The 12804-nt window shown below is 44.1% G+C and overlaps 1 protein-coding gene across 1 annotated transcript in view; it reads left to right on the top strand.

Moving 5' to 3' along the window:
• Positions 1–12804, top strand: part of MRPL39 (mitochondrial ribosomal protein L39) — a 197818-nt gene that overhangs the window by 125042 nt on the left and 59972 nt on the right. Inside the window, exons 6-7 of the mRNA XM_040338820.1 lie at positions 1629–1741; positions 12125–12190. Coding sequence (XP_040194754.1) covers positions 1629–1741; positions 12125–12190 — 179 coding nt within the window. The remainder of the gene's footprint in view (positions 1–1628; positions 1742–12124; positions 12191–12804) is intronic.

Below are 12804 nucleotides of genomic sequence, written 5' to 3'. Positions count from 1 at the left end.
AATGAGTCACAGGAGTGCAAAACGAACTACACTTCTGTGATCCGCAGGAGAAGTACAGCCAAACCAACTTTGGCTGTATTTCTCCTCTTTAAAGTGGATGTAAACCACTTGTTTTATGTCACAATGTAGAGTATAAGATTTCCTATTATCTGTGCCCAGTCTTGCCACACAGAGTTAATCCAACTCTGAGCAATCCTCTTTTATTATTCAGTGAAAATTAACAGACTTCCAGATAGAAACCTGTCTAAATAAAAAGTCCTTTCTTCTCTCCTTGCTTTGAGTGACAGGTTATTTACATATCTAGCTTGGACATGTTTATCATATGTTATGTTATGTTTATCATAATATGAGGTGATCCACAGTATAAAAAGTGAGAAATCTACCCCTCCCCCACATAACACGTCCTGGTAATATACAATGAACTGTGATTCACCTCATATTATGATAAACATAACATAACATATGATAAACATGTCCAAGCTAGATATGTAAATAACCTGTCACTCAAAGCAAGGAGAGCGGAAACAACTTTTTATTTAGACAGGTTTTTATCTGGAAGTCTGTTAATTTTCACTGAACAATAAAAGAGGATTGCTCCGAGCTGGATTAACTCCAGATCCATTTTAAAGAGGCCAATGGGGTGCTCAGATGTAGAAGTGTTGACTTGTACTGTATATGGGCAACAATCGCAGTAGGGCAGTCCCATGTAATATGTCTCCAGGTAATGACTGTCTCCTGAAGCATGTACTTTTATAGCATGTTCACAGTCTCTGACCATCTCTTGTTGTGCGACTTTAGTTTTTTTTTTACAGCTTACTGTGACAGTATAGTCAGTGAATACTATGTGGGCCCTTTGGTGATGTTGGGTTGCACTTGAGGCCCCAATATCAGAAAGGTCCACCACCATATTTAATTAGCAACTCCAGCTATATTGTTTTTTTTGTTCACAGCGGGGATGTTCACTTCTGTCAGGTGCTATGATTAAGCACTAATTTATAGTGCGAAACGCGTCAGCTGTTTTACTCCCGTGTAGTGTGCTGTGACTTGTAGTGCATTTTTTCTTTTTTAATAAAGATAACCATCAAGTTTTTTTTTAGTGCGGCTGTCCATATTGTATTTTTCCATTTGTTGCCTTGTGCATTGCCAGCACCCTTGATCTCCTGAGACCATACTGATCATCCTAACACAATCCACCCGGAGTGGTAACTTTCTTTCTTTCTGTCAGGTGATGCCAGTGTAGGATATGACGGGATTTAGAGTTTGTGGGGCCCAGAGATGCAGACAACAACAACAATTTACAGGAGGGATCAAACCTTTTGCCACTTTATCAAAAAAGCATTGTACATCCTTTACTTCCCCATCCTTTGTCAGACCCTGATCTTCTATATCTAGAACCTGAAAAAAGTTTGGAGTTGGAAAAAAGTGTATGGGGTGTCCCCCCCCCCCCCCCATACTTTTTAAACTATTGATCAGAAGAGTTGTAAACTTTTGTTGTCTTTGAAGAAAATAATTTTTGCTCTATAACACTTGTATATCAGCGGTTCTCTTCCTCCATCTTCACTGTGAATTGTAACAGTAGATTATATAAGTGCAGCAATACTGTCTCATTGATCTGTTTTCCTCTGCAGGAGAATCTGCATTCTTTCACAAGGGACGCACTTAAACTGATCAGCAAAGATCTGCCTTTCGAGTGTCTGGAAGTAGAAGAAAAAGTCGCCAGAGACATATTTCAGCACAATCCGTAAGTTCCTTCATCAGTTCATTACAACTCTATTGAAGCATAGAATCCGGTCCACTGAAGTGTGATGAACACAATAACGTAAAAACACTTGTAAGAAGATATTCTTTTATGGTGTTTTAAAGTGGTGATTATGTGTTTCTGCCAATGTCTCTGTGGATCAGTAAGTACAGCGCTCATTCACTATGCAGGCAAGGCCAGGTTCTGTAACGCTGATCTCAAGAGTGCAGTTAGTGAGAAGTCCTTCAGGTACAACATTGTCTGCATGGCGATGGATAATAACATGAAGATGCTGCAACCATCTCCATATTTTACTCGACATGTGGTAGACGTATGTTGAGGTGGAAGAGAGCAGCTTGGGATAGTCTGGTGGTCATTATTGTTTAGATCTATTGGGTATTGTTTTCCACTCTGCCTAAACTCTTGATGGAAATGTACCTTTTTTTAAATGGATCTCCAGGAAAACTTTAATATTTTAGATTGTAAGCTCTAACGAGCTGGCCTCTCTGATTCAACCTGTATTGAATTGTTATTGTAACTGTACTGTTTGCCCTAACAAAGCGCTGCGCAAACTGTCGGCGCTATATACATTCTTTAAAATAATATTATTTCACAAGGTTCTTTTTCTATTATTCTTCTCACCTTTATCAAGCTTATGTGCCCCCCTGTTATAAAAGTGGTTAATGACATGGTTGCTGACGTGGTTGCGCTCATCTCGCATGCTCCTTTCATGGGTGCATTCATTGCCTCTAGCCTTTGGAAAATGTAAACATGGTCACAAAACAATCCTTCCTGGGTAAAGCTTTAGTGAGCATGTGCATGGGCTTTTTTTTTCCTAGGTTTGAAACACAAACTGCAGATTTCTTTTGACTTCATTTGAAATACAGAAGCGGTAGGTCAAACGCTGCATTTTGCATTTAACTGAATGCTTGTGAGCACAGCTGGGTTTGAATAGAATAGGCTGCTTTTGACAAGAACACCTGTCTACATTGGTTATGACCTGCCAGCAATTTAAATTGGTGAATGCATATACTTATTGGCCAAGACTCTTCTGGTCCTACTTCTCCTGGTGATCACTGGAGTGTTGTGACCCATACTTAGCCAGTCCAGGCTCTAGAAAGATCCCTACTTTAATGCTGAGATCCTCCCAGGCATCCGACCATCAGCAGGCTTAGCCTCTCAGCATGCCGCAGGGGACAGATGCAGCATTGGATCGATGCTCCATCCAATTACAGTAGGTGAGTATAATTGTGTTTTTTTTCTCCCATATCCCATTTCATATCTTGTTAGACGAACAGAAATACCCCTTCAGCCTATCATAAGTAATCCTAAGAGGCTTTTCTGCCACTGGTTGGTAGTTTTGGTCTTGCTAAAGCATTATTGTATGGTTATACTGGAATCCACTAAGCACTGCCAACAGTATGGGAGTTGCGGATTGTGGGAGTAGACAACCTTTTAGATTTACCAACTGCTGTGTAGTGTGATCATTTACCTAATTGAATGGATTGTTCATGTAGGACATGGGTCTTCAAACTACAGGCCCTCCAGTTTTTCAGTAACTACAATTCCCATCATGCCTAGTCGTGTTTGTGAATGTCAGAGTTTTACAATGCCTCATGGGATGTGTAATTTCGCAACAGCTGGAGGGCCGTAGTTTGAGGATCCCTGATGTAGGCCCTCACACTGTATACACAATGTACCCAAAGTATGAGGACACCCTTATACTATTGAGTTCAACGTCAAAAAGCCAACTTAAAAAGGATATGGTTTAATGAATTTGGTGGGGAGGAACTTAAAAAGCCCAAACAAAGACCTATCCTCCATCTTTGGGATAGATTAAAATGCCAGTTGTGAGCCTGGTCTTCTCATCCATCCTCAGTAACTGATTTCATAAATGCTCCTTTGGCTGAACGTGAACAAATTCCCACAGAATCACTTTATAATGTTATCGAAATACTTCTCAGAAGATAGAAGAAAGGCTGGTATAGATGCAGAAGGTTGGGTTGGGGTTTAATGTTCATGCCCATAGTTTTATGTGGTGGAAGTAAAAATAAAATGAATATTTTATTCTATTTTACTTAGTGTTAGAATCACTTAAATGTTGCCAAATGTTGCTTTTCTTATATTCTTATATATTGTTTTATATTCCTTTATTTCTTGATCGATATATGGTATAATACATATGTATGTGAGTGTATTAGAAAATTATTTTCCTTGATAAGATTTGTCAGATATGTTTTTTTTTAAGTATAATTCAACTTGGATGGACATACAAAAGGACAAAAGAGAGTTCAGCTTCCATTTTCTCCTATTGCTTCTCATCTTCCAAATGTGTCCTCCGGCCCTTCCCCCTACTGAATTCCTAAATGGCTTCACTTCAAAACCCCCCTCCTTGTCTTTGCTTTACTGAGGGAACTTTTATGCCACAAGGGCAAGAAGAACATGGAACAGGAAAAGACCCTTATATGGACTGACCAATCAATTGTGTGCATGTATTTGTGATGTCATGAGGTTTATAAAGCTGTGCTGGCAATAAAATTCTCTCTCTGTTGTTGGGCTGAGAAGCTGAGAGGTGAGATGTGAATCTTTTTGTCTGGTCCACATATTTCACCTTATTAATTTGAATCAAACGGCAGAATGGGTTAGCCCTGAGGTTGTATCAGGGGGTCAATCCTTGACATTTACAATGGGTTGTTCATATAGGTGTGATGGTCAATTGCCCACATATTCTTTGCCATATTTTGTAGTTGTTCTTAAATCTAAAATATCTACTTATACTAACCTTTCCCATGCCTACCTTTGCTGTGCTTCCCCACCGCTCCTTTTATCTGCAGAAGTAGCTGTTCTTGCTAGTTGGGGTGAGCATATGAACTTCTCCCCAAGGTACGGTGCTACGGACTTGGCATCCAATTGGCAATTGTCTAAGGAGCGAAGAAAGGAACCCCAGAAAGGGGAGGGGGACTATCAATAGAACCTGGGAAAATTGACAGGTTATCTTTAAATATTACTATTGGATACTGTTGTTCAACAGTGCAAAATTACGGTACTTCTCCATGTATCCTGATAAGTTGTAAAGCCTTGGAATTTTGGGAAAGACACCCTTTGTGTTACTACACAATTGGATTGAATACAAAAGTAAAATTTCCATTTCTACAGGAAATCCTCAAAATAGTTTGACAGATATAAAGCTTTTTTTTTTGCTTTGACTTATGAACACAGTTGAAAATAATTTCATTGTTTCTAAACTCTTCAGGCACTCAAGTGAATGTGTGGGCACAGCAGCCCCATCAATAGATATAAGTATAATTTTACGTCTCATATGAAATATTTATTTTCCTATTTGGCTGCATTCTCAGTGTCCTGGTTTGGATTTGCCTGGATCTTCCTGCGTGCCACCCTTCGTTAGGATAAAATGGTAGTGACACTGCGGCTCGTTAGGCGGCAGCTGTTGGAAGCCACAAATGCTGTAGGCAGATACACCGGCTTTGTCTCTGAAAATAAACCATAGGAGAGCAAGTTGGTATTCCTGTACAGCTTGTCACAAGTTATGAATCATTGGGATAATCTAGATGAAATCTATCCTCTCTGCTTTCTGCCTTTATAACGATCACCTTAACTGCAGGGATGATTTGCTTTTCTGGTGGGGGCTGATCTACAAATGATGAGATAAAACTGAAGGGGTTCCCTCCTAACCCCCATCAAGTTCCTTGCTGCATCTTAAAGATCCACAAATGCTAACACACAACAGACGTGGTTACATCATATTTAAGAACCTATGAATTGGAGATTAGGAAGTATTGTGTTGCCCAGTTGCTGGTCAGACTGTTCTTTTTTGCAGTAAAGAAGTAAAAACGTATGCAGGTTTCATACCCGTAGAATTTTGTTTGAAAATTTTCATTTTCAGAACGTTAGATTTACCGGCCTCAAATACCGGCCGGCGTGATCGCACACCGGGGGAGGTGGGGCGGCACGGAGACGCAGGATCCTGTGTCTCCGTGCGCCCCCACCTCCCCCGCCGCGCGCCGGACGGTAATTGAGGCCGCGGCTTTGCGGCCTTCTACAGGCCTAAGCTTCCCCAGGCGCCAGGACGCTCTCTAGCAATATACACCAAACTGAGCATGTGCAAAGTGCCCCCAATTCTCTGTACTACCAGGAGATTGATTTGGGAAAGTAAAAGAAGGGGAGGATCAGAGATGACAAGATCAAACAGCCTTTTTACACATTGCAGAGAATTAACCCCTTTGGTTCCACAGCGAGTATAAAAAGCATGCATTACTTCATATACATATACAGACCGATTTTACTGTTCTGCATTTAGTAACACTGTAAGGGAGACAAATTGGCAATAAGCTTTGACCAGAGCAGGCAAAAAATAAAAAAAAATCATAGATAAAAACATATTGTTGAATCAAATAGGCTTGAACAAAGTTCTAATTGTTGAATAAGCTCCCAGCCGAGAAAGCTCATCGACATGGTACTCCAACATAAAATCATTTAGGCCTGGTTCACACTGGTACGATTTGAGATGCGATTTGAGATGTCAAATCGCATCTCAAATCGGCGGCACTTGCCGGCAATGGCACCGTCCTAATCGGTGCGACGCTGCATCTGCGGCGCTGCACCGATTTCAAAAAGTAGTTCCTGTACTACTGTTTGCGATTTCATGCCGCGATTTACATTGACATCTGTGCAGAAACCTGCACAGATGTCTCTGAAATCGGGGCTGCCAGCGGGAGTGAAATCGTGCGAGTTCAGCTGAACTCGCAGGGCTTCACTCCCGCAGCCCAGTGTGAACCTGGGCTTAAAACTAGTTGAGTCCATGAAAGCACCTTTGAATGGTCGGACAAGCGATTTTTATACATTTTCAACCAAATGTACAAACAAATTTCCACAGGTATAATATAAGCCAGCATTGGGGGCAACGTAGGAAGCTTCTCGTGGTAATATCCATAATTTAACAATGGGTTGTCCAACAAGTTCATGTGGGTGTCATGGTCATTTGACCACAATTTTTTTGCCTATATTGGTAGGGGAATGAAGAAGTGGGGAGTGTCAGATAGGGGATGAAAGAGTGGGGCGTGTGAGAGGATGACGGGGCGTGTCGGGTGGTGACGGAGCGGGACGTGTCGAATAGGGGCATGATGGAGCGGGGCGTGACGGAGCAGGGAGTGTAGGATAGGGGGATGACGCAGCGGGTCGTGTCAGATAGGGGGATGACGGAGCTGTGCATGTCGGGGGGCTGACGGCGCGGGGCGTGTCAGATAGGGGGGTGACGGTGCGGGGTGTGTCCGTTAGGAGGGTGACGGCGCGGGGCGTGTCAGGGGGATGACGGCGCAGGGCGTGTCAGATAGGGGAATGACGGTGTGGGGCGTGTCAGACAGGGGGATGACGGCGCGGGGGATGACGGCGCGGGGCGTGTCAGATAGGGGTTGGCTTTATGGGAGGTAACGGGAAAGGGTGGACGAGCCTTCAAGGCTCACAGGAAGAGAGAATCCTGCCAGCCCCTCCCATCGTCTGCTACTGAATAGGACCTTAACTAAAGCCTTTGTAATGAGGTCATAGGGCAGAAATAAAGAGAAAATATCCATAAAGGGGATCTGTAAGTGTAAAGACTTGGGTACACACATAACTGGACACATTTTGGTCTGTGTACCCCTGTCTAACGCCTGCTGGGAAACCAACATTCAATCGGCCACTTCAGCCAATGGATGCGGTAATCTGTATACACTGCTTTCATTTCTTATCTTTTGGAAGGGGCTGGAGGTGTTGAAAGTTTTGTTTTATTGTGCCAGCTTTAAGCAATCTGCCCTGTAGTTGGTTGATATAAATTGTAACAAAGCGTGGATTCTTGGTAGGCCCGCATACATTTATACATATAAGTTGACAACCTGAGAAAACACCTGTTCCTTGGTGCAAGTAACACTCCTACATCCTTTAACATATGTTCAGAGGTGCTAATTGGCAACAAATTCAGAGCATTTCTTTGCATTTTTCACTGACAAACCAACAATGAATTCCCCCTGAACACGGGTGATTAGGTACAAGTTAAAGTGCAGATGGATACTGATGATGGTAAATAAAAGAAACGCATTCCGAAAAACAACTTTTTTTTTTTTTTTTTTTGCGTCGATAATCCTGTCCATGTGGCCAGTGAATCTCCGCACTTCTCTGGAATCCGGCAGATGTAAACAGCTGCTAAGATTATTTCTGCTTCAAATCTTTAATCTTGTAAGCACAAAACATTATAGCGGGGGGCCAGCTGGAAAAACAGGAGCATCTGAGCAGATGTTATATTTTTTATATTAGCTTACGGCATGTGTGCTACCTTTTATCCGCTAATGTGTCTTTGTACGCAAGCGTAGCTGTATAGTTCATAATCAAAGAGAAACACATTAAAAGGGTTGTACAGGCAAAATATGAAGGCACTCTCAGCGGATTACTAAAGTTTAAAGGGTAAGCGCACTTTTATTAATAAACAGAACACATCCTATCCACCCTCCTATTAATATTTGGAGTTGAGCTTTAAACACTGTGCTAAACTGTTATGTACACACATGAAGTACATATTTGGAAGCTTTTACTGCCAAATGATTTGGAAATCTGTACATTCATTTCTGAGATCTGCGCCTCACTGCCGCACATTAGCTCCATCCACTTGGCGGTATTTAGGCCCCTTTCACACTGGGGTGGGGGCGGCATTGGCGGTAAATCGCCACTATTTTTAGCAGCGATTTACTGTCAATTTTGCAGGGCGATTCGGCCGCTAGCGGGGCACTTTTACTTGAGAAAGGGTTAAAACCACGCATAGCACCTCCGCAGAGGCGCTTTCCTGGTGGTATAGCCGCGGTGCTCATTGATTTCAATGGGAAGGAGCGGTATACACACTGCTCCAAAGATGCTGCTAGCAGGACTTTTTTTTACTGTCCTGCTAGCTCACTGCTCCAGTGTGAAAGCCCTCGGGGCTTTCACACTGGAGAGACAGCAGCGGCTGTTTCAGGTCGCTTTGCAGGTGCCATTTTTAACGTTGTAGCGCCTGCAAAGCGATCCAGTGTGAAAGGGGTTTTAAGGAATACAGTCAAGCCTCCATTGCACCCCCAGCCTTCTGATTGGGGCAGCAGCAGACTGATAAAGTGGTCTTTCTGCTCTGTCATCCTATCAGCAATGTTCATTGTCAGCCCACTTAGTTGGCTTTCAGTCCCCCCCCCCCCCCTCAAAAATGAGATGTATGTATATATATATATATATATATATATATATATATATATATATAGATATATATATATATGTATGTGTGCAACTACTAACAGAAGTCTGAAACATTGTGAAATACGTCACAAGCAAATGTCCTTATAATAAATACAGAAAAAACACAAGAGTCCTCGGCAGATTCCTCTAAATCAGACCTGGGCAAACTACGGCCCGGCAGACCTTTTAATCCGGCCCCCTGCCGCCGCTGCCACGTTAATCACCGCGGCGGGGAACATTACAGACAGCGTTCGTTTAAACAGCTGTTTTCCCCGCCGCGCATAGACACTCCCCTTGCTCGCGATTGGACAGATCCGTCCAAGGGGGAGTGTCTATGCGCAGCGGGGAAAACAGCTGTTCAAACGAACGCTGTCTGTAATGTTCCCCGCCGCGGTGATAACAGTAGGCAGGGCCGGTACAAGGCAGGGGCGGGAGGGGTCACTGTGCCCATCACACGCAGCCACTGTGCTAACACATGCAGCCACTTGTGCCAACACATGCAGCCACTTGTGCCAACACACACAGCCACTGTGCCACCATAAATTGTCGCCACTGTGCCCATCAAACGCAGCCACTGTGCCAATCACACGCAGCCACTGTGCCAATCACACGCAGCCACTGTGCCAATCACACGCAGCCACTGTGCCAATCACACGCAGCCACTGTGCCAATCACAAGCAGCCACTGTTCCCATCAAACGCAACCACTGTGCCAATCACACGCAGCCACTGTGCAATCAATTGTTGCCACTGTTCCCAAACGCAGCCACTGTGCCAATCACACGCAGCCACTGTGCCAATCACACGCAGCCACTGTGCCAATCACACGCAGCCACTGTGCAATCAATTGTTGCCACTGTTCCCAAACGCAGCCACTGTGCCAATCACACGCAGCCACTGTGCCAATCACACGCAGCCACTGTGCCAATCACACGCAGCCACTGTGCAATCAATTGTTGCCACTGTTCCCAAACGCAGCCACTGTGCCAATCACATGCAGCCACTGTGCCCATCAAACGCAGCCACTGTGCCAATCACACGCAGCCACTGTGCCCATCAAACGTAGCCACTGTGCCAATAACACGCAGCCACTCTGCCCATCAAACGCAGCCACTGTGCCAATCACACGCAGCCACTGTGCCCATCAAACGCAGCCACTGTGCCATCACATGCAGCCACTGTGCCAACACACGCAGTCACTGTGCCATCAATTGTTGCCACTGTGCCCATCACACGCAGCCACTGTGCCATCAATTGTCGCCACTGTGCCCATTAAACGCAACCACTGTGCCATCACACGCAGCCACTGTGCCATCACACGCAGCCACTGTTTAATCAATTGTTATTGATTAAACAGTGGCTGCCTGTCCCCAGCGTCTGTCCCCCTCCTGTGTCATGTCCCCAGCCTCTGTCCCCCTCCTGTGTCATGTCCCCAGCCTCTGTCCCCCTCCTGTGTCATGTCCCCAGCCTCTGTCCCCCTCCTGTGTCATGTCCCCAGCCTCTGTCCCCCTCCTGTGTCATGTCCCCAGCTTCTGTCCCCCTCCTGTGTCATGTCCCCAGCCTCTGTCCCCCTCCTGTGTCATGTCCCCAGCCTCTGTCCCCCTCCTGTGTCATGTCCCCAGCCTCTGTCCCCCTCCTGTGTCATGTCCCCAGCCTCTGTCCCCCTCCTGTGTCATGTCCCCAGCCTCTGTCCCCCTCCTGTGTCATGTCCCCAGCCTCTGTCCCCCTCCTGTGTCATGTCCCCAGCCTCTGTCCCCCTCCTGTGTCATGTCCCCAGCCTCTGTCCCCCTCCTGTGTCATGTCCCCAGCCTCTGTCCCCCTCCTGTGCCATGTCCCCAGCCTCTGTCCCCCTCCTGTGCCATGTCTATAACAAGTACTCGTACCAGTTGTCCAACAATGATATTTACTGCTTTTTATAAAGAAATACAATTGATTTTATGCAGTATTGAGTTTAGCCTTTTGGCCCGGCCCTCCAAAATATTTTTAGTTTCTCATGTGGCTCCATCGAAAAAATAATTGCCCACCCCTGCTCTAAATGCAGTATATTCCTAGGTAGTTTAAGCAAATTCTACCTCTGAGCGCAAAAGTGCACTCTGTGCTCAAACCTCTACCAGGTGTGTTCTCACCTCAATACTTTGACCTCACATATCACTGCTCAATCAAAACTTGTGTCCCTTACTAAGCACTATAATTTCTGTATTTATTGGCGTATAACACTCACTTTTTTTACCCTGAAAATAGAGGGCAAACTGTGCCTGCGTGTTATAGGCAGGGGGCTAGGGAAAGTTTTTTTTCCTGAAACTTCCCTCTTAAAGTTAGGGTGCGTGTTATACACCTGTGCGTGTTATACACCTGTGCGTGTTATACACCGATAAATACGGTAATCATCCTTGATGTGTTGAATGGCAGTTTTCTTCAACTCTGTACTCTCCTTCTCATTTTATAGGTGCTCAATAGCAACACATATACCCAGCCACAGTATAGAGATGCTGTGCATATACAACCCCCCCAAAGGAAGTCACATGCCCTCTGACGAAACGCGCATGGTTAACTACTTTAAGGCAAACAAACATGGCTTGATTTTCTATTGTTCAGCCTTAACAGGTTGGTATAATGAATCTCCACTGACAGCTATCATGGCTGCCTGAATACCTGAATAGTGACTGCTAAGATGTGATGCGGTCATTCTTTACCTGATAAATTTCCACCCATCTAAGTCAGTGTTTAGGTTGTCTTTTGTAAAGCGAGGTGGTGCTTAAAATCCATCCACCACTTGCATTTTGGAGAGTTTAGTAGGCATTGACAGGAATTTGAACGTTCTATGGGGTCCCTAAGCATGACGGCTTCCTAGCATTGCTTTGTGCTCTGACATGGTGTGGGAGATGGGGGCCTATTCTTCTCATGCTTCATGTAAAGCACTGCCAAGGTGTTTTAAACAGAGCTAAGAAAAAAGCAAAGGATCTGATTGGGCATTAAAGTGGCAGCATAGGATTGGAAGCTTTATTTTGTGCAGACTGGAACATGTTTTAAATGACAATGACATACTAACGTAAAGACGTGTATTGAGATCATTTTTTTTCTTTTGGCTCCTATAAATATCGCTAGTGGCCCAAAAATTCTAATGAGACATTTGTTTTTCCAGGTACAAACTAATGTGTCTGGAGGAGAAGGCAGCTGTGCATCCTGAAGGAAAAGTAACTCTCTACAGGTCAGTGGTTATTTAATTTATAGAAACATTGCTGCTTTTGTGGACTGGCAAAGGGAATCATGTCTTACTGTACTTAGGAAATGGGGTATCATTATTAGCTGATTAGCAAAAACATGTCTTTTCAACCCCTTAATGCTCCCAATCTGTAGTTTTATGTTCCCCAACACTGATATCCTCCTGTTCGCAGCTAGCAGCTAACACTATGCATGGCTTCTACCTGTGGGCTGTCAATGACAGCTGCCATCTCCACTAACAGTTAACTATGATATACAGTGCCTTGAAAAAGTATTCACACCCCTTGAAATTTTCCACATTTTGTCATGTTACAACCAAAAACGTAAATGTATTTTTTGTGATAGACCGACAGAGTGGCACATAATTGTGAAGTGGAAGGAAAATTATAAATGCATTTCAAAGCTTTTTACAAAAAAATATCTAAAAAGAGTGGCATGCATTTGTATTCGCCCCCTGTTTACTCTGATACCCCTAACTAAAATCTAGTGGAACCAATTCAATTGCCTTCAGAAGTCGCCTAATTAGCGAGTAAGTGTGTGTAATTTAATCTCAGTATAAATACAGCTGTTCTGTGAAGCCCTCAGTGGTTAGGGTTTCTT

This window comes from Rana temporaria, chromosome 2, assembly GCF_905171775.1.
Source record: "Rana temporaria chromosome 2, aRanTem1.1, whole genome shotgun sequence".
Classification (NCBI taxonomy): domain Eukaryota; kingdom Metazoa; phylum Chordata; class Amphibia; order Anura; family Ranidae; genus Rana; species Rana temporaria.
The sequence above is the reverse complement of the archived record's forward strand: the minus strand, read 5'-3'. Positions and strand labels throughout refer to the sequence as shown.